This window comes from Falco rusticolus, chromosome 3 (assembly GCF_015220075.1).
Source record: "Falco rusticolus isolate bFalRus1 chromosome 3, bFalRus1.pri, whole genome shotgun sequence".
Taxonomy (NCBI): Eukaryota; Metazoa; Chordata; class Aves; order Falconiformes; family Falconidae; genus Falco; species Falco rusticolus.
In genome coordinates, this window is record NC_051189.1 from 92765110 (window position 1) to 92792750 (window position 27641).

At 39.7% G+C, this 27641-nt stretch overlaps 1 protein-coding gene across 5 annotated transcripts in view; it reads left to right on the plus strand.

Moving 5' to 3' along the window:
* FARS2 (phenylalanyl-tRNA synthetase 2, mitochondrial) overlaps positions 1–27641 on the plus strand; it is a 249509-nt gene that overhangs the window by 40355 nt on the left and 181513 nt on the right. For 4 of the 5 annotated variants that reach the window (XM_037381746.1, XM_037381744.1, XM_037381742.1 and 1 more), the window contains 2 exons: positions 15593–16228; positions 25498–25657. In XM_037381746.1, the coding sequence (XP_037237643.1) occupies positions 15611–16228; positions 25498–25657 (778 nt within the window). In that variant the 5' untranslated portion in view covers positions 15593–15610. Of the gene's footprint in view, positions 1–11200; positions 11929–15592; positions 16229–25497; positions 25658–27641 lie in introns of all 5 variants that reach the window. The other variant, XM_037381745.1, reaches the window with a different exon arrangement.

The window sequence follows — 27641 nt, forward strand, 5'->3', positions numbered from 1 at the left end:
CTCACGGTCTGTTATAACCCCTGATTCTCTTCCGAAGAAGCTGCTGTCTAGCTGCTTCCATGCTGTGCGGTGGGCATACAGCTGACTGTCTTCCAAAGTATGGAAACCTCCACTTGCCCCTGCTGAATCATTCTATTATTTTTCTGACCACTTTTCCGGTTTGACAGAATAATTTTGAGTTCCAGCCCTGTTATCCAGCATACCTGCAGAGTCAGCTCCTGATGGTCAGCAGATTGAAGCATGTCCTCTGCTTCATGTAGGTTGCTAATGAAGATGCTCCCTGAAACTAAACCAAGTTCAGATCCTTGCAAAAACCTACTCAGTACACCTTTTTGGTTTTGGTACCAAGCTATTAACTTTTTTTTTTTGGGGGGGGGGAGTGGTGGGTGGGTCATGTAATCAAGAGATGTTGCCTTCATTCATTAGCAATCTCCTGTAGAAAATACCTGCTTATAAGAAAGGACGTGTGAGGGAGTCACCTGCCATTTCTTTGGTAATACAAGCTAGAAAGCATCAACAGGGAATGAGGCATCTCCTGGTATCTGGCTTGTGCTGTCTTTTCCCCACCGTTTCTCAGTGGGATAGAATAAAAGTTGTAATTGTTAATGATTTGATGGTGCATAGGAAATAGGACTAATTATTCCTATGTGCAAAGTAGGACTTTACTGTTGAGAAATGATCTCATAGCACAAAAAGGGGGGGAAAAAAAAAGTTGGAGGTGCTGTCATCGTCAGGCCTATGTTTTCTTACGTTGGACTCCTGTGATAACTGGATGCTTTTTAATAGTGCAGATTACAGTTACTAGAAAAGAGCTGGATTTGAAAGTAGCCTTTCAAGTATCAAAGAATAATCTTTTGTGTTCAAAAATTACATTTCACCTTCTTCATTTCATGTCGCTATATAATACACTCTTATAACATTGGTACCTACAGAAGGAAATGTCATGAGCTAAATCCTGTGTCATGAAGGCATTATGTCACATACTGAGATGTACATAGAATTCAATGTCAATTGTTTTTTATGGAGAGAGAGGGCCAAGCAGCAGCATGACTATAGCTAGATGTTAAGTCATTGATATTCATAACTGGTGATGTCTTGTTTGCCTGTGGAATTGAAACAAACACTGATTAAGATTAATCCAAGTCTCCTGATAATTATACTAATTGCGCACATGTTGCTAATAATAAACTGATTTTTTAGAGAGATGATAGAAATTAGCATGATAGAGGTACTGTGCACTAAATTTGATGCATGTGGAACTTAAACTGAGTAGAATGTGGATATCATTAGGATGGAGATGAACGTGGTAATTATTTGAACAGTTGAATGTAGGACATTCATATAGAAATGTAATGTTACTTACACAAAATATTTCTGAGTGTACCTGCTACATACGAAGGCCATATTCTAAAGTTCTTAATAAACAGATTTGAGTTCAGGCCTTAAGTTGCAAATTCCTGCAGTGTGACATACATCTACTGCTGGATTCAGGCACCAGAACTGTAGATGATTTTATATTTTATCTTTATAAGGCCTACCTGGCAATGAGTCGGGTGCCACCCTTCTCCAAAGTGGTGAATTTCAGCCTGCAGCGTGAGCATATGTCATCTTTGGGTACACCAGCAGATGCCTTTCTATCATTTATTTCAGAATTTACAGCAAACTTAGCAGAAGTGCAACAAAAACTACAGCCAGGTTATAAGACCACTGAAATTTAGCTGATCTTCATTTGATGAAACATTTTGCTTTACCCACCCCACATGGTAGCAAAATAAACATTAGAGCAGAGAAGTCATTTGAAAGTATAAAAGAGACAGTAAAAGAGCTTTCCCTAGTTTGCTACTTTGTTGTGAGGAGAGGCTGGCTTTAAGACTTCAAGGAGAAAAAGTCTTATCGAGTGATTTATAGTTATTTTATTTTAAATTCACGTAGTGGTAAAGACAACTGAATGCCTGCAACAGGCCTATGCTAGCAGTGATAATGCAGGAAGCTACCTTTCCCCTGCTTCCGCCTTAATTAAATAGCATCAGCCTGGAAGCAAGAGGTTGTCATTTTTTATTATTTTTTTTATTCTTTCTGTCTGTCTTTACACAGTATTTGATCTTTTCCTGTAATTATGAACAGAGGTACGGATTGTAATGGTGTATTTTATACGTAATTTTGCAATAGTCTGTGGTTGAAGGCCCCTTCACTGGATGTAATTCTTCTTTAACTGATGTTGAAATGTTAACATCATGGCTTGATTGCTGTCTTTTCCTTTGAGCTGTGCTTCTCGGTAGCTCTGTAGTAAGAAGTAAATGAGAATTGAGAAGACAGACTTCAGTTTCATTCTGCTTAAATTCTGTTCTTCACATCTCTCTCATAAACTTTGCTATGCAGAAAACTCACTCAACTTTTTCCTTTTTTTTCCCCCACTCAAATAACTTGCCTTAAAAAAAAGTTCATTTTTCTTGGCATTGCTTTTCAGCTTTGAAGAAAATTTAAACATTCGTATCCAGTCCATTGATCCTTATCTAGCAAGACTGTTCTCTGTGGTGTCAAGGAATGAACTACACACTGAAAGCAATCAGCAACTGCTTCAGTCAATCTAATTATTCTACTCTGCCTCCCAGCAGATGACAGAAAGAAGAATTGGAAAAGGAGAATTTTCAGCCTAGATGCCAATGTGTATATTGGAATGGCAGAAAATTAAATGTCGTAAAGGTCCAGAGTAGCATTTTTAACTTCAAGACTTGAAAAAACTTCATCCTGAGACTTTTCATCCTTGGCTTAGTTCCTTTATGGATTTTATGGAGATACTTCCCAACAAAGTTCAGTTGTTCTACCATGTCTAAATAAAGGCAGCAATTGGGCGTGCGGCTTTTTATGGTGGAGTGAAAGAAAATAATTGTTGTTAAAAAAAACCCAAACAACAAACACCAGCACCCCCTTCCCCCACCCCAAACAAGAGCCAAACGACAAAAACCCAAATGCCAAATACTTTAGGCTGAATCTTAAAAGATCAGGTAATTTAGGGAATGATTTAGGGAATGATTTTAGTCTCTTATGTTATTCACTGAAATAATGTGTTTAGCTTCATGTGAGTAGTCTTTTTTTTTTTTTTTTTTTTTTTTTTGTTAAGCAGTGCATGATATTCAGTCTGGCTTAGCTGAGAATAGACCCCAAAACAGTCTCAGATATGTTTGGGCTGTCATGTGGTATGAGGTAAGAAAAGAACAGAATCCCACAACATCATCCAGCTGAGCACCCACCTCTGTGTGGCTGGAGGGGGCTGGAGTTAGGAATATGTAAACAGCTGGAAAGGTTTAGTTGGACTTTACAAAGATGAGATCACCATATGCAGATTAATTTTATAACTACTGAAGTTGGATGTTTACAGTTAGGCACATAAATCTTTGTGGGTTTGGTTACAAGTTTTTGAGTAAATTACTAGTTCACATTTGGTCATTCAGTAGATTTGCAGATAAATTAGGTTCATCAGACACGATGAATATGATTTTGTCTACTCAGCCTCAAAAATAAAGTCAAATGTTCATATTTTAATGTTGTCTAAAAAATGAGGTGATATGCTGTGCTAGGCCAGATTTTGTTCTATCAAATAGCAATCTGAACAAATTTTCTGTAATTCTTTTGGTTCTTTGAGTATAGATAGAGTACCAGCATGAAAATGAAATTAATTTTTTTAAGACCCAATAAGGTAATAATAATTACGGGGTGGTGGGTTGGGAAATTGTTAACTTTGAAAATTAGCTAGTACGTATGGAGAATAAAACAAGTCTAAACAATAATTTTTATTTAATAGCTCTGGGCAGCGGTACCTGGAACTCCAGGAATTTAACACAAAAGGTTCGTACTAAAAAATGTTAGGACAGGTCAATCTGTGACTATCCCAGTCTGATGTTCTGTAGATGCTGGTTATGTTTTCCTTTGAGTGAGACCTGATTGCCCTCACCTTTTGTAGCAGCTCACTATAGCAACAGTCATTGGGGTTTATCTGTTTAAAGGAGAGGGGTGGTGGCTGTGCCTTTTTACCTTAAAGTTCACTCTTTGTGACCTTCTCAGGTCCCATGTAGTTGATTCTGGCCTCAGCAAGTCACTGTTTCCTACTTCCTTGCGCTTTTGAGATGTGCATCTCCTGCCCCTCCTTTCAGTTAGGATTTGGTTTCAAATCATCCTGTAAGGCTTTTAAATTGCAATGCGGATTCACTTTTACTCTGCCCGCTGGTCATGGTAAACATTATAATTTAGTATTATTTAGCACTAATGTGGTGTCTGTCACTATTGCCATCGCACTTCTTTCTGATTGCTTCAGCAGTGCTTCATTTATTTACCTTCTCATCTCCCATAAATGTCTTCTGCCTCTAGATGATCTCTCCTGATCATACTAGGTACGTAATTATAATTACAATAAAGTTAAGGCCTATGGAGTTTGAGACACGGTACAAACAGAGCAATGAATCTGTACTTCTTGCTTGGACATAGGTTTGAGCCTTAAAAATCTGCACATTGAGGGAGAGGGTTGTTTCAGTGGTAATAGCTGGGAATTGCTGAACTGTTCAGCATGATTCCTGATAGGCGATTTTTGGCAAGCTGCTTTCGAAATGTTTTGCTTCTATTCACAGGAGCTGTTGTACTTGTTAAATTCTTCATAAAATGACATTGCAAACAACAAAAAAACTCTGAACATGGATAAAAACGGCAACATAATCAAAACAGTTTGGAAAGAAAAAATAAGTGAAAGCCAAGATGTTGAAGTACAGCACTTTTGAATTGGGAGCTGCTGTACTTAATGGGTATAAATAATGCAATGCTTTTCCCATGGGGGTATTGTAGAGCTTAATCGGTTAATGGCTGAAAAGCACTCTGAGATCCTGTGTAGAGATACGTTATCTGGGAGCAGAGTCCTGCTTAATGAAAGTCTAAATGCTGCAGAACAACACTGTTCTTCTGTATATGTGTCAGTGTGTCCAATGGGTGTCAACGGTGAGCAAATTCATGGATCACATTGTTGGACATGTTTAATATTTAGCAAGGTGACTATGGCTATGTTTTGGTAAATCAGCAGACATTGGTAATTTGCTTTATTTGCCAATCGGGTGGCCTTTTTTAATGAAAGTTTTAGATTTCTTTTTAATACATGATGAAGCTTTGCATGGTTTTCAAACTTGCTTACACCAAAAATTAGCAATGCCCCTTTAAAAACTAAGCCTTCAAATTTATTATATAAAGAGTACTACATAAAATTATAGTATACCTGGCCCTAAAAGCATACTTATATTAAAATTATATTAAAATTATGAATAAATATAAACCATGGGAATAAATGGTACGAATATGGAGTCTGGTTGAATCTTTTATTAATCTTTTTCTTTTGCAGGTTCCTTTTATGGATAAATACTAGTTGGAAACTCCTGGAACTTACTCAGTTCTTGGGTCTTTTTAGGGCGTATGGATTTTAAAATCTGATTTGACACCGTGGTTACAATTTTATCTTTTTCTTCATTATGATTTGTGAGGAAACCTCAAGAGTGTATTTTTTCATTTTTGTGTATCTGCCCCTTGCAGTTTTTTTATTTTATTTTTCATTTTTATTTATTTTTTGGCATTTGCTTGTGAGTTTTCAATAATTAAAGGGCTTCCGTCATGACAGCACCTTTTAGCTCACATGCTACATAGTAATCTTGTTTATTTGCAAAGAATATCACTAGAAATAATTTCTTGGAGGAATCAAGATTTGAAAACTTGCATTCTAGATCTTGGAGCAGCTCATAGTTCCTTTTCAAAGTTAGTAGCTGTTATTACTAATTCTGAGTCTGAGGAATTTTTATCTTTCAGTATTCTCATCTATTCATTTATTGTTTACTTCCAAAGCTTACAAGTGTGGACAAGCAAATCAAAGTGATTTTTTAATCATTTTTTTCTTCCCCTTTCTGTTTTAACTGCTTGGTTTGTACTGCCCAAGCTTGGTATCTTACTGCTAGCCTCTTTGTGTAGCTGCCAAGGTTCCCTGCATAATTTTCTTGACAAATGGCTTACTCATTAGTATTTCAGCCCCATTCCTACCAACCTCAGAGAAGTGGTATGCCTCAGGCAGGGAAATGTAGTTCCTTCCTTAGGAGTCTTCTAATCTTTTCCTTAAATGCTTTGTCAGAGCTGGTGACAGATAAATGAACATGGTGTAGTTCAAACCAGAGATCGCTTCTTTGTGCATGCTTGATCCTGCATTTTCTAACTGGGAGGTGTTGGACTGCAGTGGAGTCTCCACTGCGAACATCTACGTTTTCTATTCTTTATCCATACTGAAGTCCATGAGACTTACTGATTCCGAAGTGCAATCCGTAGAGAAATTTGTCTGTCTTCTTTTGATTGGCTGTTGAAAAATACGTAGTCCTGGTAAAGGCTCTGTCTGTTCACAGATTTTTGTTGTTTCTATAATAGATGCAGACCAAGGTGTGATACTCCAGCTGAGTTAGAGTTTGAGTTGAGATGAAGTTCACATCGCAGCAAGGTCTGAGATGTGGATCTCTGGTGATATTTTGGCTCAGAATGATAGCAAATATGTGAAACTGATCTCTTTAAGAGCTTGGTGTGAAGGAAATTGATGTGAAACAAAAATTACAGCACCACTAGTACTGAGGGTTGAAACTTGATAAGAAAAGCTAGTTTGATTTAAATGTCGGTAACATACGTATTAAAACCATGAAATAACTCACTGGTTTAAAATTTTAATTATATTTATCACTTCATATTAATATTCAGATTATTTTTCTAAACTACAAGCATGATGTCTGTGGTATTACTAAGAAGGTCAGCTGGAGATCTATGGTGAGTCACAGGTTTCTCCAGTTCTCTTTAAGAATCGAAGGAGATGGTGGGAATTAAAGTACTACCAGGAGATAGCAGATAAAGCTGAAGACTTCTCCTAGTTTGTGGGTGAACTGAGTAATTCATGTTAGCCACCTCCTCTGGCATGACCCATCTATGTCATTTGGTTTTCTTAGTATTGGGTGGGCTGGGTTTGTTTCTCAAGTTCTAATTTTTCACTGTGCTATGTGAGGTGTCTGAAACTTGGGTATTTGGGCATGTTGAATATTTTCATAGAATTGTTTGTGTTGGAAGGGACCTTAAAGATCATCCAATTCTAAACCCCCTGCCATGGGCAGGGACGCCTTCCACTGGACCAGGTTGCTCAAAGCCCCATCCAGCCTGGCCTTGAGCACTTCCAGGGATGGGGCATCCACAGCTTCTCCGGGCAACCTGTTCCAGTGCCTCAGCACAGCAAAGAATTTCTTTCTGATATCAAATCGAAATCTACCCTCTTTCAGTTTAAAATCATTAGCTCTCATCCTACTGTTCCATGTCCTTGTAAGAAGTCCCTCTCCAGCTTTCCTGTTAGCCCCCTTTTAGGTACTGTAAGGCTGTTACAAGGTCTCCCCAGATCCTACTCCATGAGGCAGCATGTGATGGAATCTGGTGTATATGGTGCTGTGTTTCTTTCTGCCTTTTCCCTGGGTGAGGCAGGCAATCATTATTTGATCAGTGGATGATGCCTTCTGAGTTGTAGGATGTCATCTTTGCCTACCACAGGCATCTCCAGGGGGCTGGGCTGCTGTGGTCATTGCCAGGGAGGTGCAGCCCTTCTCCAGAAGGGAGATTGCAGCTTCCCAGTTGGCTCCACCAGCAGGATCCAGCTCTTCTGGTGGCTGCGGTTGAGCTACTCTGCCTGAAATTGTAAAAATAAATGGAATAAATTTTGCATTATGGTTTTCTGCAGCGTATTGCAGAGCATGTCATCATCCCACGGAGACTACTGACATGTGGTGACACACTTAGCGGTGGCTGTCTTCAGGTGAGCAGCAGTGCTGAAGTTCAGGAGGTTCTGCTGTTCCAGGAGTGCAGTACCACGTTTATCTCCCCCCACGATGTGGAGTCGTCGTTTGATGGTGTAGTGTTTTGGATTACTGTCAGGGAAATTATTAATACTTGAAATTAATTACTTATGCTTCCTCTGTGTCCTTTGCACTGTTACCCAGTCTGCACGTTGTCTCGTTCTTGGCATTTCCTGACTGGCTGCAAAAAAATTATCACTCCCTCTCCCTGTTAAGGCAGGATGAGGTCTCTATGGTTTTATTATGTCCAAATGGTGTGGTTAATCAAACTAAGAAAGTATATCACTTCACATTAATCCTGCTAATATCTTAATTTCTAAACAAATTAATTTTCACTCAGATAAAACTCCACAGGAGTAAAATTCTTGATGGCATATACCTCAGTAGAAAAACACAGATAGTAGAGTTGCAGATATTGGTGGAGAAAGGAAGGCAGAAGAGGTAGTGGTAATCTTGACTGCAGTGAGGGCTTTATAGGTATTTAAAAGTCTCTGTCCTTTCCATCTGACATATTCATATTTTTATATATGTCATATTTACAATATGTCTTCTAACGAAGAAAGCTAGTTGACAACATTTTCAAGGTATTGGAAAAATAATACGCCCTCAGCTGACAAAAATAGTGTTTTTTTCAGATTGTATCCTTTGAAAAATGGATGTGTTTAAAAGCAGGAGGCACATTTGAGCATATTCAAGAATGATTTCTGCATTGCCTTTTTGTTGCCAGTAATTTGTAATGTAATGCATTCAAAATACGTTTGTGTAATCAGGATTTTCCCTTAAAATATGTTATTGACTATTAGCTGTTCCGTCTCATTGTGGAGGGAGAGAAGAGCACGGGTATGGCAGTAGGGGGTCAGGTCACAGCTGCTTAATTTTCGGTAGTTTTGTGTGCCTTGGTCATCACACAGTATGGAAAGTTTCCACTAAAGGGCTTAATTGACATTTCTTCAGTAAAAAACAAGCTGTGTTTTAGTTTGTGAAAAAGAAAATCAGGGAATAACTGAGGTATAAAAGAAAGACAATTAGATACTGTTTCTGAGCAGGGGTTATTTTCCCTAATTTAATCTACTTTTTTATTATTATTATTTTTTTACACTGCTAGTTTCTTTCCTCTGTATTTGTTTATTTTGTTTTTATTAATCTGTCTTTTTCTGTTGAACCAAAAATAGTATGATTGGACTGCTCACCTTAAACTTCTGAATTTCGCCTGTTGTAGAGTTTGATGTCTTTCTATCTTCTAGGAGCAGAAGCCTGAATGTGTTTGCCCTTGGTCTTTGATTTCTAATGTCAATTACGTTATATAGTTTTTTCTTTATTCAGAGAGTATATAATTTTTTTTTAATTCAGTAATTTGATGTACCTGATTAAGTTGCTGATCACAAATTCCAGTGTGTGGATACTGAACCGCTTAAACCAAATTTGCTACAGGATATCTTGAAACTTGATTATGTCAATCTTTGAAATAGTCTTATACCACCTAGGCAGCACAGCTACAGAGCTTGTAAGTATTTTGGATATCAAAACACATTTTACCTGTCTTGAATCATATATATCTTGAGAAGTAGTAGCCTTTTAATAAGTGCAAAACTTAAGGATAAACCTGAACAATCTTGGAAGTGACGCTGTGTATCGGGGAGACTAGTGCCTGTAGCAGCCTTTGAGGGACCGCGTGGGGAGCTCAGGCTTGTTGCAGTGCGATGTGAATATGACAGCTGTCATCATGTGCAGTATCTAATCTGAATGGCAAGTGTACTTAAGTGATGTTTCAAAACATTTTAAAACTGGTGCTTGCCAGAGGTCCCTGCAAAAGTGCGTTCCCCTCTCCGAAGACTTGCTGTCCACTGTGACCTTCTTAGCCCATTCTGCAGCCCTAAAGAATGGTGCGCATGGTTGAAGGTGTGCCTCCAAGTATGGACCATGTTTTTCTGTGCTTGTTTTAGGTGCTTATGTATGTAAGACAGGGCATGAAATACCGGCCTTTGTTCAGACAATAGGCAGCTTCTGGATCAGTGAAAAAGGCATGGTTGTTGATACCTTTTGTTCCATATTTAAGAAGGTCTTACGTGTAACACTGAGAGAAAACACGGTCATGCCTTATCCCAGAAAAGGTTTTTCAATTTTCTCTCTCAGTATTGCAAGCCTCAAAGTGTTGCTGAAGGTGGCATCATGATTAACGTATCACTATTAGAGAGCAGACAGCAAGCTGGCTTATGACACACTTTTGCTTCAGTTAAGAGAAATAACAAAAAAAGAACTTGTTCTGTATGTTTCTCAGAACTTGCTGATGGATTATTAAGTAGATGAACTCCAAGTACATGAAAAAATTAAGAGCCAAATACTTGACAGCTATGTTACGTTGCCTGGTGCTTTGTGATGCATGCAATATTTTGTTCCATTGCGTGTTTAGCCATCATCAGGGACATCTCAAAATGTTCTGCTCTTGGAAGGTCAGGTTCTAAAATGGATCCATTCTGTTATCTGTAAGGCTATTTCAGAGGTATGTGTGTATAACATAAATTCAGCATGTTTAATAAGAGCATAGGTCTGTTCTGGGCTTAATAAGAGCGTAGGTCTGTTCTGGTGTGCAACAATATATCTGCATTTTAAAATGAGCTTGGAAAAAAACTGAGCTCATTATTAGTATTGCATGTAAAGTAATTTCTGTTATATCCTAGGCAATAGAGACGGTCATGGCAATACAATGATATTTGCTGCTGTATGCCTACATAGTTTTCAAAACTAAAATTCAATGCTTAGCTAAATTGCCAAGCAGACTGGTAAATGTCCAATTTTAGCAGCCTAGCATATGTTTATAATTTTTGTTTTAACATATGCTATGTTGGTTGAACTCCCCTCCCCACACATACGGTAGATAAAAGCTGTCACATCACAAAATGGTGGCAGCCCAACTTTTCTAACATTTTCCATGGCACTTCAGAGTCTTGCATTAATTAGCTATTCTTGGATAGTAGACAGACTCTCATCTTTGTAGAATTTTGGTTTCAAACCCATCATGTACTTCGGTTTATGTGTGCAGTAGCCCATCTGTGTTTCTGCAGCCATAAACATTAAAAAGCACGGAGCATACAGAAAAGCGGTCAGTGAAAGTGAGGATGCCCGTGGTTCTCAGACAGGAATACCGAGCAAATGGCCCTGAAAGAATGCCCATTTGGTTCACTGAGGGCTGTAGTTTGTTCAAACAAGAGCGTTTCTCTCGCTTCCATTTTTCTAGGAGAGATGGGTGAATAAAACAACGCTGGTGCAACTAACGCTGCTAAACTAACCCTCTTTTCTCCTCCTTTTTCAAGGCAGGTGTAAAGAGGAATTTCACTGAGTCTACAATTCTTTGCTAAACCTCAGTGGAGTAGAGGGGAATTGTGACAAACACCACTGCAGCTGTGACAATGCTGTCTTAATCCTGGCTGCACTGTGACATGGAAACCTGGATTTAGACATGAAAGGACGTGCCTTAACAGTACAGCAGTATGATCCCTTACCGCATCAAACTGCCTTCTGCATGTGCTCCAAACCCATGGTATTTGTTGGTATTCCGCCTGCTGTTTCCGTGTTGTTAAGCTCCTGACTGTGGTGTGCCTGCTGCATGTGTAATGTCTGCTGTGCTGCTGCATGGGGGATGGTTTGTTTCTGCAGGGGATAAAGCAGCCTTGCCCATGGACCGAGACTGCTGTAGAAATGACGTGGGGTCTGTGGTAGAGGACTGATGTTGGCCAGTGCGTTCACATCTGCCTCATCTATCCACAGCACAGACAGGGTTGTGCCGATGCCTTCATCCCTGCGTGGCGTGGGTGCCACCTCCTGCCCTCTGTGGTCTACCTTGAAGCTGCTCAAAAGCTCACACCCACGTTGCAGGCACAGTTGCAAGTGTATTGCCAAAACATAATGTACAACACTGCTCTCAAAGATCCGAGTTCCTGCAGCTGCATTAGACATCTCAGTATGGAGACTGCGGTGCAGGGACAGGCCTGTGGAGCTTCAGAGGAGCTGCTGAGGTACCCAGGAATGTGGCAGCATCAAGGTAATGAGTGTGATAGGAGATGGGCCTGGTGCTTGCAGTGCTTTGAGAAGCCCCGCTGGGAGCTGCTGGCAGGGCAGCTGCTTCCAAAACCCTGCCTGGGCCCCCAGCTGTGAGTCAGAGCCACTGTCAAGCCCCGGGCATCTGACCCACTGGTAGTGCTGGTGGAGCACTTTGCCATCTTTGGTTTGTAGATGCCAGTAGTGGTGGTTGTTCGATGTTTATTTCCCATTTATGTATTTGTATTCAGCTACAGGACCTACAGCTGCTGCTTGGCTTGCTGCAGTGGTTAGCTGGCTGGCAGTCTTCGCTGTGGGATTCAGGTTTTGTCATTGTGCACAGAAATCAGTTTTGTTTTACTGCCAAATAATGAGCATGGTGGAAATGAAGGAAGAAAATGATAAATTTAACCTGTGCTTTTTCAGACCCTTAGATAGATGTCTACTAGTAATAACTGTCTATTCATTACAAGTGAATATAAGTAATTAGTATGACCCTAACATCAGTAATTTATTGCTAGGAGAAAGATAAAGAGATCTCTCTCCACCCTGGTAAACATTTCTTTGATCTGAAGGTTTCCTATATGGTATAAAGAGCAAACATGGCTTTTTCCTCCCTTCTCTATGGCTTCTCTCCCCAAATGTCATTTATCACCAGTTGAACTGAACTAAGTCCAATAGCATTTTTCTGTAATGATCCTGGAAGCAGCGTACATGAGTCTGTAGTAGGAGAGGGGAGCAGAAGTGGATTGGTGAAGTACTTCAGAGTTTCTGGCGCTCTTGTGTGATGCCATGTCAGTGGCTCCTTTACTGCTTGTTTGCAGTACTTGGACATTGGATAATAATAACTAACTTTTTTTCCTTACTGCTCATAGTAGATTTTGCTTTAGAAGAGCAGTGCAGATAGTAATGCAATTTAACTATTTAAGGCACAAACATAATGTTAGGATGAAAAGTGATACAAGTTCATCTGTAGGTTTTTCTCCTGTACAAGTTTATAAAGAGCATATATCACGTGCTCAGAAAAATCAGCGTTTCTGAACTACCAGAAACTGATAGCAGTGGTGTTCATTACAAATACGGAAAACATACAAAAGTCCCCCCCCCTCGCACCCCCCTTATGGTTCACATTCTAATTTCTTTGTCCATAAAATTATAATAATGAGAAGAACTGTTAATGTGAAAGTTAAACTTCTGATATGGTTGTCTGATTCTTAGAGGAATGGTATTTAGGAAAGCAGCAAACATCACGAGACTCACAACATAATCATGAGAGTTTTTCATACATTACAGTTATGTATAAGTTTTAAATAATTTTTTTTTTAAAAAATAAATGTATGGGCAGATGGTGATATTTACTTAAGGGAAGCTGAATTCATTATCTGACTAGAACTGGGTATTTCAAGCAGCTGTTTGAAAACGAGGACTCACTTTTCATGAAGACGAACGTATGTTTGGGGAAAATGGAGCCCCTTCTCAAAATGTAAGGCTGTTCCTCGTTTAGTCTGTGTCAGGGGGTTTCTGGTGTGTGTGTGAATTCATTTATGAAAGAGCCTTATCAATATTGGCCAAGAACTGATTTGGTGAAATGCTTTTGCAATCTCTCTCTCTCTCTCTCAAAAAGGGCTTACTAAGTTTCAGAACTTAATAAAAGTTATAGCTGCTCTTTTTTCTTAAAGTATTCAGCCAAAAAAAGGATTAAACCAGATATTTAGTAATTTTACGCTGCCCTGCCAAATTTAATTTCTGACTGCACAATTTGCCTTTATTTTGATTTATTGAGATAAAATTACTTCAGGAAATATGCCTGGATGTTCTCTATAGGTCCAAGCCAGAAGAAAGGAAGCCAAGTATGAACATACCCATTATCTTTTACAGATATGTTTCTTGGCGACTCTGTATTCTGGAATCTGTCTATTCTCTTTGCATATATGTATTTTTGGAGCTTAAGAGTATGAAAAATTATCATAGCTTGTTTTTTCTTTTTTGAAATCTTTTTTTCTTATGTTCCTGTGGAAAGTTAGTGTATGATTCTACGATTATAGTATATGGCTATCTCAAGTTGGATGGGCCCCATAAGGGTCATCAATTGCAGGAGTACCTAAAGCTAAACCATGTGACTAAAAGCATTGTCCAGATGCTCCCTGAACTCTTGTTCATGGCTTGGTGCCATGACCCCTTCCCTGGGGAGCCTGTTCCAGTGACCAGCCACCTTCTCAGCGAAGAACCTTTCCCTCATGTCCAATGTGAACTTCCCCTGACGCAGCTTCCTTCCATCATAACGTCCGTGGCTTGCCCCACTGTCGGTCTGTGGCTGCTAGGGCAGGCTAATCCTCGGCATAAAGGTGCAAAGCTATCCCTTGAAGACTGCGGTCTGTTGCTGATGTTCTTTCTTCCCTCATTTGTCAAGAAAACTTTCACAAGAAATGCTTTTGCCCAGGAAACCTGCGGCCCTGGATTTCTTGGTTCATAGAGGAACACAAACCAGTTTGTTGTTTGGAGCAGATGCCTTTCCCCAGTCAACTTCTAATGCCTCTGCTTTCCTATCCCATAATAAGCAAGTTGTAACCTGTGCCATTATTTGTGAAGGCCAGCTATTTTTTAATGATTTTGCATCTTGGAATGGGCTTATGCGTTTGCTGTGACTGGAGGGCTCGTGATCCTCAAAACTCATTTGTTTTTGGAATCATGTCTGAACACTACGGAGTAAAGCAGCCGTGTACAGGTGAACCACAAAGCCTCTTTGTAAACAGGGTGGATGTGTAAAGGTGGCCCTTCGATAGGAAACGAGATGTTCAGTTCAGATGTCTTGCAGAATCTCATCATTTCATTCCCCTTCCCAGTCTTTGGCAAGCCTCCCTGCCCCGGAACAGCAGTGTAAGCCATGAAAATAGCCTTTCTGGGAACATATGGAAAAGGGGTTTTGTTGTGCTCACCCCAAAATGCTAACATTGCTTCTGACTATATGGAGCCTTTACTGTGAATCTTGTGCAATACTCATATGTGAACTTAATATGCTGTTTATGTATAAATATATGCCTCGTGGTCTGGCCATCTGTTTTTGTGACAGTGGTTCAGTGGTTTGAAAAGTTAAACTGGTTTTGTTTGGCATTAAGTAGGAATTAGCAACGATTGCATAGTGTGTGCCCGCTGCATCTGGCTGGTGTGGAACGTCTTCCATAGCTTCTGCTAATGGGGGGAGGTGATACGGCACTAAGTGGATGCTTGCGGGGTTTAGTATGAGCAAGTCCCTGACTGCTGAAGGGCGTTGTAAAATTTCTGGGTTTCTCATAACTAGTATTTGGTTATTGCCTCGTATTTTAACCAGATGAAAAATACTGTTTCAAAGAAGGCCTGATGTTTATTAATCTGTAAAGAGTAGCAGTATCTGGAATGGGGTTAAGGCTAGGTCTACAGTCATTGATACTGCTGCAGTGATGCAGAAGACTGATAATTGAATAAGATGTCTTAGTTGAAATTTGATCACAAGGGTATTTTTCCCTTTTCTGAAGTCAAAATAGTGGTTTATAATGGGATCATTTTTATATTAATCAATCAGACAGTTGGATTTCACTTATACATGAGATACTAGCAATTCCTGCAGCAAAACTGCAGTTTGTAACCCAGGTGGTGTTTGGTTTTTTTTCTTTTCTTTTTTTCTTCCCTAGATTATAAAAGAGTTTGCAATGGCAACGCTCTGGAAATTCGTGAGAGTAGCTAAGTATTCCAAAACAGCATTATCACCAAAAGTGAAGTTGAGAGCAATTCCCACCCGTTCAAGGCATTCTTCATCCAAGTCTGTACCTTCAAATTTTTCTGCCAGCACACCCTGCTCAACTACTGTGGAACTGCTGGGTAAAGCTTATCCTCAGGATGACTACAGCAATGTCACAGAGAAGATTCTTTCCAAGGTGGGCAAGAACTTGCACAACAAAAGGCATCACCCCTTGTGGCTAATCAAGGAGCAGGTGAAGGACCACTTTTACAAACAATACACAGGACGCCGTGGGACTCCGCTTTTTTCTGTCTATGACGGTCTTTCTCCAGTGGTTACAGTACAGCAGAATTTTGATAGTTTGCTTATCCCACAAAACCATGCCAGCAGAAGGAAAGAGGATAACTATTACTTGAATCGTGCTCACATGTTAAGAGCACATACATCAGCTCATCAGTGGGACTTGATACACTCTGGCCTAGATGCCTTTCTGGCAGTGGGAGATGTCTACCGCCGTGATACAATTGATAACACCCACTACCCCGTCTTCCATCAGCTGGAGGGAGTTAGGCTCTTCTCCTGTCATGAGGTAGGAATTCTCCGGTTGGGATGAAAGAGATTTTGGTTAAGTTGCATGATCTTGTATTTGCTGTAAGCAAAGTGCACGCACATAAACATGTTTCAGCAACACGTGTTATGTTGTATATTGATGATGATCAAGTGATTGGTCATGTAGTAATACTTCTAATTTGGAAAGGGTATAGGTGGAAAACTTTGAATTTGAAAACAAGTATAAACTTCCCCAGAAAAACATGGAAAAAATGGAAAAACTATGTTCTTGGAAGCTAGCAATATAAAACTTTATCTGAAAAGAAACAGCTTGTTCAGGTAATGATCTGCATGATTCAGTTCCAGTTCTATCACAAGTCTCTTCCAGTGAGGTCACTTTACCAAAAACTTCGTCATGTTAATACTTGAAGGACTCGTGGATGTGAGTTGTTGCAGCTACATCCAGAGTGCTGTTTTTATTATGTCGTCTTTTTTCTTTCAATAGCTCCAAGCTGCTGTAAATGAATGTCTTTTTAAATGAATTGTTCTGTTCTTCATCTCATCCTAAAGCTGCATTGAAGAATTCATCTGTTGGAGCTGAGAGTTACGTGTGTGTGATACATACACAGTAAACTCTTAACAGAGTCCAGAGGCATCAGCTAAAGAGCTCTAGGTAGATGTCCAAGACTCTTGAGTTTATGTATTTTGTTGGCACAGCTTGCATATTCTGCAAATGCTTGGGTGTCATTAAGTATTCTGCTGTATCATTGATCAGCAGTAGATACAAGCCAGTTTGTTTTCCAAATAGTAATTGATTTGTATAATTTGTGTATGCTTGTAGCAATACTGCCATATTCATATTTCTATAACTAAAACTAGCTTATTTAATAATACTGAGATGTAGACATTCTTAATGTGGTTGCCAAAGGGTGACAGGAGCTTGGCAGGGAAGCCTGATGGGTTTGGATGCCAGAGGGAAAACGAGGGTAATCGTAGAGCACTGCTTTTCTTGCTGGTGGAAGGGGTTTGTGCTGCCTGCACGGGTGTTTCCCACCCCATGTGGCCACTGCTTCTTCCACTTTGAAAACATACCTGCTGCCGCAGATGTCCTGCGAGCTGGTGGTGTCCAGCACAGCTTCCAGCACTGCTGTGGTAAACAAGAAACAGAAACCTTGCAGGTTTATCTGGTCTTGTTTGTTTGCTGTTCTTTTCCCATGGGCCAGTTTATGAATACAGTCAGGGTATATGCAAGAGAAAAATGTACAATGCTACGTTAAGAAAATGCCATTTCTTATTGGTTTATGTTCAGGAACATTGGGGTTTTTTTACTTGCTCAGGCATTCAGATGGAAAGGATCTCTTGCAGGATGGAATTTCTGCAAACTTATGTGTGATTGATTTAATGATTGAAATTACTGTTAATGATATGCCTCTTAAGAAATTTTTGTCCTAATGACAGGCTATTTCTTTCTTCTCTACAAATTTAATAATAGAAATAATAGTAATAATAGGATTTTAATAGTTGAGAATAGAGTTTCAGAAATGTTCGCTGACATCATCTGTCTAGAAATACATGATGTGTAAGAACCTGATTCATTGCGTTGTAGATTGCTTGTTTCTTTTTCTCATCTTTCTTTTTCCCCGGTAAAATCGTTGCAGTGTTATTGGAGAATGTTAATAGCTGATGAGTTTGAGGTTGGCTATGTGCTGGAAAGTATGTCTGTCTCTCTAACGAATGTAAGTCCAGTTGACTTTCTGTGCTCATGAAGAAAGAGTAGTGGTGTGGCATACAATGTGTAAAGTCTTGTTAATTGAGCAACGTGCATAAATTCTAAACCTGTTTAATCTGCAGTTGCAGATTAAATACTGATAGTTTTGCAATATGTAAAACTTCTTACAATCATCATCACAAGAACCTTGTGGAAAAAATTGAATGTGCAATTCTGAAATTTCACTGGAGACTGTTTCTGTGTTTTATATTCTGGTTGCCTGTTCAGAATAACTCAAATTTAAATAATTCCAGAAGGAACTGTCTGAGCGGAACAAAGACTAAATGGAGGTAATACTACATGAGAGAAATATTTTTGTATTAATTTATTTATACCATGTTTAAGTTGTAACCCAGTGAGCAGAAATGTGTGAATGTCAGGGCCTGTTATCTTTCTCCCAGACTTTTCATTCATAATCAGCCTGTAATCTCTGGCGAGAAGACATTTGCACTGTACCAAGGGTAAGAATCTTTGTAACTAAGGGGGAAAACCGTTAGCTCTTAGCTACAAGCCCTGGGCACCTTTCATCTTATGGCCAATACAATAATTTTATGTGCTGTAGTCAATTTTACTGCTCTGCTTTTGTTCATTTGATTTATATATTTATCATCTGCTGTCTTCTCAGTGAAAGTGATGACGGAACTGGGGAGGTGAGAACAAAACCCAAAACCTCGAGCGATTTTATAGGAACTTGACTTTAGAGGAATTTGACATCTCATCTCAGTTTGGAAGGAGGGGAAGAAGGTCAGTTCATCCTTAACTGAAATTTTAGGCAGGATAAGAAAAATGGAGAAAATATCTCTCCTTCAAAAATATCAAATTCTGTAGTCAGGGCTAGGTTAAAGCCTGCTCTGTGACTGAAACCTTTAGTATAATTCTTCATACCAAAGTTAAAATCAATACATTGGAAGTAAGAGCTGGAAAAGGAGATCATATTTTGTTTGGTAATTTTACAGCATTTTACTCGTGAGATACATGTGAGCTATTTGCTTCTTTGGCTATACTATTTTTCATGATGGTTGGTTAATTAGTTTTTGTGAGAGAAAAGTAGTCTGTGATTTGAAGATAAGCAGGTAACTGATACATACAGCTTTGTATGAACGCAGATATTAAAGACATTCCCATATTCCAAACTAACTCATTGCTAAGTTAGAAAGATTCATGCTGAAATTTTCCATACGCTTTTAAAAAGTCTCCCTGGACTGCTATCAAAGAACATCTGGAAATCTATGGTTTCAGTATATTTAAAAATATTTTAAGTAATTATTATCTGAATGTAATATATAGAAGAGTTAGAACGTAACTAATAGCAATAGTTAAAACCAATGCCAAAATAGCTTCCCAGATCGGCTTCAAAATTCTGGACATAAAATAAACTGTTCTTCTTAAATAGTACCCCCAAATAGTATTTCTTCTGTATTCTCTTTCACCAGTGTGCCAGCATGCCTGTTTTTTTAATCCTTTGCGTTGGTAGTATTGATACTGCTGTAATCAGGTTTGAACTGGCGAACTTCCCTGGGTGGATTATAAAAGAAATTATTTCTGTGCTATCCATGTGGTCTTTGGTTCAGTTCTTTACTTACCACAATTTATGGAAGAGAGGGGGGAAAACATCTCCGATAAATTACACTTTGTGCATTTTAGCCAGGAGAGGGAGCCAATATATACCCAATGGCAATGGCAGAACATTTTTCAGTTGACAACAAATGTTTACATGTTGGAAGGAGGCTTCATAAAGTAATTTATAGTCAGTCATGAATTATACATAAATTTTCAGGGGAACAGATGTGAAAACATAGAAATTGCACCTCTAATTTATTAACCTTGTTCCAATGGAGGCCAATATCAGATTGTTCGGATGAAGAAATGATGCTCTCATCAGGCTCATTTGTGCTAACATCTGAAAATTATAGATAGGGAGACTGGGAGGAAGTAGTAGGGATACATCTTTATTTTCCATTGAAATGTTTTTGGTGTGAATGGCAACTTTTTTGTTAGGATACAATGGAAAACTACAAGTGTTCCAATTAAAAATAAGGACTGTTCCTCCAAAGCAGTATATATAATTGCAAAAATAGTTTTGATATTGTACATTCACAGTGTTTATATCCTGAAATGTAAAGACTTTTGTCCTGGGTAATAGAAGTGTAGTTTTTCTCTTTATTCATATAATTACATAAACCTTTCCTCATCTTTTCATACTTGTGTACCTTGGCCATATTCCTTATGTATTGTTAAAAAAAAAAAAAAAAAAAAAAAGGTTGCTTTTATCCTTTTCTTTAGGGATGGTGTGAACACCTGACTGACCTAAACCTTCTGTTCTGACTGACCTAAACCTAAAACTTCTGTTCTGACATTGTGTCAAAGGAAATCTCCTTCCTTTCTTCAGTCTCTTTGTTAATCCTCACATGTAAAGGAATTTAAATAAATGGATAGTGTTCCTGCGATCTACCTATTATATAGAGTGATTTGGAGCATTTACAGTAGAGAGAGAGTATTTGTATACGTAACTGGGAGTCATAATAGCAATGTTTAGCTGGGCATCGAGGAACAACTATTTAAAAGTGCATTAAGTGGCGCAGGAGAGGTACTGACTGCTCTTAGTCCTTTGCAACTTGAGGATAGGGAGAGACTCACTTGGCTGTGAGCAGCGCATCAGTCCCACGGAGCCTGATGGATGGTCCCCCTTCACTCCGGGAGCAGGAGGAGCGTAGAGGAGCAGGGGTGCCTGGAATAGATCCACCACATGAAGAAAAAGAGCAGCAGTGTTGCTTTGCTAGAATATTCTGAAGTGTATTTATTCCTGAAGCTGCAGTTCGGCTGAGTGGTAGGAATAAAGGGCCTGACTAGTTCAGGTGGAACTGACTTCACTCTTGTGGATGTCTGCCCGAGTTGTGACTGTTGTATTATTCAGTATTTTCCAAGTTGTGTATAAATCATGCCATCATAAATAGAGCTTCACTGGTCCGAGGACCCACATTGTATTCTCTGTTATTTTTAGTTGAAAAATTGACAGCAAAGGACGTCAGAAGGTCTGTGAGATTTTCACAGTGGTCCATGGTCTAGAAAGTTTGGAAGCTGCTACTGCAAATACTGTATGAAATATTTTTTAAAATTTTGTCTTGCTTTACCTCATCCAGCTAAAAACAATGCTTTTCAGAATAAAGTGGTTAAATCTATTCAATGCAATATTTAAATTGTGCAGGAAAAAAGGCAAAATGTTTACAGATATATTTGGGAAGTCTGAGGTGCTTGAAAATAAAGGAATTTCTATTACCACAGGAACAGAATTCCGAGTCTTATCATATATGTCTCATCATAACTGATATCTGTGTAGCAGTGTTGCTTTTTCTTTGCTGTTCAAAAACATCTGTATAGTTTTTCCTTAAACATGGTGATGATTTCAGGGTTTTTTCAGAAACACTTTTGATGGGGTTAAAAAAAAAAAAAAGGCAAACAGAAATAAACTTTCTTCATTATAATTGGAGGACTGAAAACAGAATGATCCAGAAATTAAGGTGACCTGCTTGAAGTGATTTTTGCCATTTTCTCCCAAAACAAATGCTTATCAATATGCAATAAAGAACGTACTGTCATGAGGACAATGGGCTGTGTATCTCTTTGGCACCTGAAGCTGTCTGGATGGGAGCGCACCTCACGGGTTTCATCATACTGGAGGCTGACTGGGACCAGCATTAGGTTTTCTTTTTGATGAGCCATATTCAAGTGGCATCATCTTCATCATTCCTGATCCATTGGTTGAGTGTTACAGCACATTTGAAATGCTGTGGACATGGTTTGGTATTTGTAAGTGGATTTAACGTGAAGCTGTTTGTGCATTTATAGGGATATTTGTCAGGGCCAGTGAGTTAAAATGTATTTGGGGTGGTGAGGTTGAGTGTTGGCACACGGAGATCCTGATAAAGAACTAATCTTAAGAGCTGGTTTGTCTGTGATATAAGTACATGAGCATTATGTATTCATTATCTTAATTGCTCTGATGTATGCATGACTGGCAGGAGGAATACACAACTGCATTGTGGAAAGACAGGGTGTAGTTACAGCTCTTTCTCCTCTGAAGGCTACGCTGAATGCCATCCTGTAAAAAGACACTTCATCTTGTACTGAATCCTAAACGTACGGATAATGAAATGATATGAGGTTTAAAAACGTCTCAAGATTGTTGGGGTCTTTATTGAAATCACACGTGTGACTTCTGCCCTCTGGGCCAGGCTGAGCAATACCATGAAGTGCCTTTAAAGGATTGTAGCTCCATTCATATTTTAATTCCAATTAAAAACCTGTGTATTCTGGCCATTACAGGTTACCAAATTTGACTTTATTCTTACATGCTAAATTGTGAGTAAATTTTATGCCACATGGTGAAATTCAATTCTTTTCTTCCTTCTCTGTTGTAATGCAGCATCAGTCAGATACGCTGATAAATCCTGGTAATTATTTTTTTAACCACTGCATGATGACACAATATTAAATGTTTTACACACCTTCAGTTAAAGAAAAAACGTCTTGTCCTTACACTAGACAGACACATCAGTGCTCGATTTATGACTATAGGAGATTTCTTTTCTGGTAGTAGTAGTGACTGATCATATTCGGTACAGTAAAATAGTGCGTTTTATTCTAGACTACACTGAGGAAATAAATGTACGTGAAGTTGTGGCGTCTTGGATGTGTCAGTGTTTTATGCAAGACTGTTAGATTTCCCCCCCCCCCCCCATTTGCTCAGGTATGTGCTTGAGAAGAATTGACATCAAAAAGGAGTGACTGTAGGTGATTCTTCATTTTATTCAGGCTTTGAGTTTCCTGGCTTTATGTATATGGAAATGTTGAAGTGTTTCTAATCCACATCATGTACTTAACACAGTTCAATCATTGTAATAGTGAAACTGGTGTATCAGTTTAAAGCTGCTCATATTGACATAGCAATGTCAGTGAATGAAAGAAAGGAATAAATACTCATACAACTGTAAGACATCTTTTTTTTTTCCCTCAATATAACCCTGTCCACAGCTGTGCTGGAGTCGACAGGAGCTGATGGAGCCTCTGTGGAGAGTATCAGAGTGCCTTTGGGTGCCTGGCTGTAAGGGGGGATATTCCCTCGCTGCTGTCTGTCGTCCAGGCACTCCCCTGGGGCTGCGCTCTCACAGCCTGTGCGAGCGGGCACGGATTCGTGCCTGTGCCAGCGTGCCCAGCCCTACCCTGCGTGCCAGCGCATCTCTTGGTGCTGCTAGGATGCTGATAATTGATCACCTCAGTTTCTTCCCTTCGCCTGGGTGACTTCTCATGGGGATCCACCTCCCAGCCTGGATCAGTGCAGCACCACACGGGCACGTGTCCTGGCACGGGGGAGGAGGTGGTGCGTAAGGCTGGTTTGGCAGGATGGAGAGGCAGGCAGGTTAGAGGGCTGGGCGATGACTAAATGTATTTACTCTTAACAGTTCTTGCAATATTTTCTTGCCACATCTGATGTAATCTACTGAAATAGAATTTTGCCAGGCAGTAATTGCAATATCAACATTTCAGGAATAACGCAGCGGTAGGAAAAAGTACTTCTGTGTACTTGATGCAAATGCTGTATTTTAAAGGCAGTGTCCAGACGATCTGTTGCTTGCAGCGGTCTGAGGACCCAGTTTTAATCTGGGGGGTGAGAGGAGGAATGAAGGGGAAAAGGAAGAGGAGAGTTTAATCTCCTAAAATACTGCTGGTGGGGAAAATAACAAATACATCTTGAAGTCTAAATGCAGTGTGTTCTAGCCCAAAGGCGGAACATCGCTGTGGTCTGAAGGGTGTTTCTGGCTTACTGAGGGAGTCTCTTCAGTCAGGAGAAAGAAAAAGTAGCTACTCATAGCGGGGGGTTCAGGGCAGGAGCCCAATGTAGCCACTCCAGGTGCTTGTCTGAGGGAGCCTGTATCTGTCCGTTGACCACCCAGTGAGCCTAAGACAGTTGCCTTGGGCTAACGCTGGCCTCTGTGCATGCCCTGAGGCTTTCAAACCACATGCTGTGGATGACTGATCTGCCCTGCTGATAATAAAGTAGTTGTAGGGTGGGTATCATCTGCTTCTTCTAGCCAGTGCGGAAATACTACCAGGAGGAAGAAGGGCATTTAATCTTCCAGGTGAGCACTTAAATAAAGAATCTGTTGTTTAAAAGTGTAATGCCCACTTTTGTCAAGCTGCTGCCTTTTGATTAGTAAAAACATTTTCGTTAGACTGGTGGATAATGGTTTTATTCGATATTTCTCTTGTTTCCTTTTTTATTTTGTATTTTTCTACATTACACTAAGGAGATTAACTTGAGAGATATTTCCTCCATCTGTTAGGTAGGTCTCCTAACTAGCAATACAGAGGTAAATGCTACACGTGATTTTTTAAAAATTATTTTGATTTTTTAATTCCCTCAATCCATTTTGCTGCTAGTTTGAGTGCTATCTAAACTCAGAGTCCTTCTGCACGCATCGTGTCTGTATGGAACGAGCTAGAAACTAGTCTTAATTACTTGTGCCCAGCATTTGTAAGCTACCAGAGGTTCACTTGAACATTTTTTAGAGCATTTAGTGTACTGAAGGCACCAAACTGCAATTAAAACGATGTCTGTTGGCATCTCTGAGTTGTTAAGGTTACACACTGTGGCATCTCCCGAGTAAGTGCTAGTTATGCTGGGAAGTTTAATATGAAGAAAATCTCAATGTGTGTGTTTTCCATCTGTGTGTGCTTGGTTGACTCTGGGAAGGTGGAGGAGGAGGGTTAGGAAAGGGCACTAGAAACACTTCCACAATTAGCTCTTCTCCCTACCCTCCAGACTTAACAGAGTTGGGTTTCCTACAGCTGTAAGGATTTTCAACAAAAATTCTCTTTCAAGTGTAGAACTGCCTGCTTGTCTCCCCAAGACACAGAGCCTCCAATAACGTGGCTTAGTGAGAGTGTTTTATTGGTCTCTCTGAGAGGATGTAGATTTGCTGGTAGGTATCATTAAACTGCCAGGGTGGTTTTGTTTTGGGGTTTTGTTTTGGGGTTTTTTTGTGATGTGTTCTAGGGTTTTTCTTTAACGTTCATTTGATTGCAGCTTTTAAAAAGTGATGGGGGGTTTTTTGGTATTTCTTTTACAGCTTCAACTTTTTTTATTAATTGATGTGCTAAATGCCATTATGTATTGTAGTTTTGCGGACGTAATTTACATATACTGTGCAGTGTTACTTTGTTCTGCGTTATAACTTTCAAAGTAATAGAATCAGAAAAAAAGAAATCATTCTTTATGAATTATTACTTTCCTGTGGATAATCGTATTATTTGAAGATACGGTACAGAAATAAACCAAATCTCATTGTTTGACTGTTTCTGTTCTTGTGATGATTTGTCTCTGTTTAGTGAACAGAATTTGTGTAGAATCAGTCTTTGCGTTTGTTTTTCATGGTGTGCAGACTTGCAGGTAAGATTCCCACTTAAATCAATAAAACTTCATTCTCTTTTCATTTAGAAAGTCATTGATGCAAAACACTGGTGGTTTTGTGGTTTTGTTCTAGTTGTTCTCCAGCATTAAAGATGGTGAAGGCTTACAGTTGTTCGAGCAAGGTCATCGCACTGCACACAAGCAAGAATGTCACACCATGGAGGCAGTGACGCTGGTGGAGTTCAACCTGAAGCAAGTGCTCACAAAGCTCATGACTCACATCTTTGGTGATGGTAGGTTCTTGTACATTTTTTTCTGGACTGCTGATGGCTGTAGACATCCAGACTTTTGAGAAACATTTCGCTGCCTAATAAAAACAGGAGGCTTAAGGGTGATGTTGGCAGCCAGTATACTGAAACAGCCGTGTGGGTGGTCTTTCTACAGTAATTTTAGGAGTCTTCATTCATATTCTTTTATTTTATGTTTTTGTGTTAAGTTTGGTCAGAGTACCATTCCAGTGTCTTTTAATGTCAGAGTAACTGGCTGTTGGTTTACCTTTCAGCTGTGACCTGTATTTATGTGTTATTGTTCTTTAATGCTGTTATTTCCACACCTTATAAAATTATAGAGCACAGCCCAGGAGGCCACACACACTTCCCTCTTGGTTTTCCTAAATTATAGAATCATTTAGGTTGGAAAAGACCTTTAAGATTATCGAGTCCAGCCATAAACCTAACCCTGCCAAGTCCACCAGTTAACTGTGTCCCTAAGTGCCACATCTGCATGTGTTTTAAAGACCTCCAGGGATGGTGACTCAACCACTTCCCTGCGCAGCCTATTCCAGCGCTTGAGCACCCTTTGGGTGAAAAAAATTTTCCTGATACACAATGTAAACCTCCTGTGGTGCAACTTAGGCTGTTTCTTCTCATCCTATCGCTGGCTGCTTGGGAAAAGAGAATGACACGCGCTTTGCTGCGGCTTTCCTTTCAGGTGGTTGTAGAGAGTGAGAAGGTCACCCCTCAGCCTCCTTTTCTGGTGCATACAACACTATGTTAAATCGAATGTTTTGGTGTGCAGCATGTCAGGGTAACGTGGTGGGCATGAAGACAGGCAGGGACATGTGCCAGACCTAACTACGGGCAGCTGACCCGCAGAAGCCATGTGTTAGAGCGAATGCCACGTCCTTGTCCGTTGTGGGTCCTGCGAGGAGAGGCAACTCCAGCTCCAGTGCAAAGCTGTGCAGGACCCAGTCTGCTTGTCCTCGTGGGCCTCCCGAGTCCCCAGAGGGACAGCGCCTGGCTGCAGCATCACATCTGGGGATGCATTAGAGCTGGGATGCTGCTGGGGGGGAGGGTGCAGGGCCGTGATCACGGCTTGTACCGGCAGCACGGAGACTGGCGGGGGGAGGGAGGGGGTACGTGCCTGTGCTGCTTTGCTGCATGTGGACACAGAGTGCCTTGAGCAGTTCTCTTGCACAGATAAATTAAACCTTGCAGCTGAGGGGAGACGGTGTTTGCTAGGTTTGCACCAAGCTGAAAAATAATTGGGTTTCGGTAGTTAGAGTGGAATGAGGGAGGGTAATGAATGTCTGTGTATATGAATGAAATATCCTCTCCTCAGAAATACCTGCTTTCAGTTTCAGGAGCTGAATTTATAAATGGCCTGAGTCAAAATTGCTACATTAATGCTATTTCCTGGCAAGAAGGCTGCTCTTCTGAACTGATTCATTTTTCTGTTGAGGAAATACTGGATAGTATTAGAATGCATAGGGTATCCTGGCTACTTTCAAAGCTCTTTTAAGATGCCCACTGCATTTTGAGCAGTACTTCCAAGAGTGGATTGATAATGGTAGCAAGTCCTATATGTGACTTCTTGAATATTTTTTCTGAAATTCTGAAGTTGAATTTACAGCGAGCAAAACTTTTTTACCAGTTTTTGTTCTGTTCCATCTGGACAGAAGTTTTTTAAGTTCCTGAGTTCAGATATTCTTGTGGTTGTGTTTTACTTAACAGTGGCCTTTTGAAACATAAAAAATTAAGGATCAAAGTGAGTAATAGTAAGAATGATTTTTAGATCAACTTCGGATGCTGAGGATGTTGTTTAAAGTGAGCAATTTCTAGGAGTTATTAGTGATATCTGAGACTGCAGTGACATCCTTCTCTGGCTGTTGACAGATACTGCACTTTAAGCTTCAGTGTGTTGGCTATTACTAGTTCTTGCACAGTCCACACAGTACCTAGCAAGACATTAAAAAATATATTCTTAAATGATTGTAAA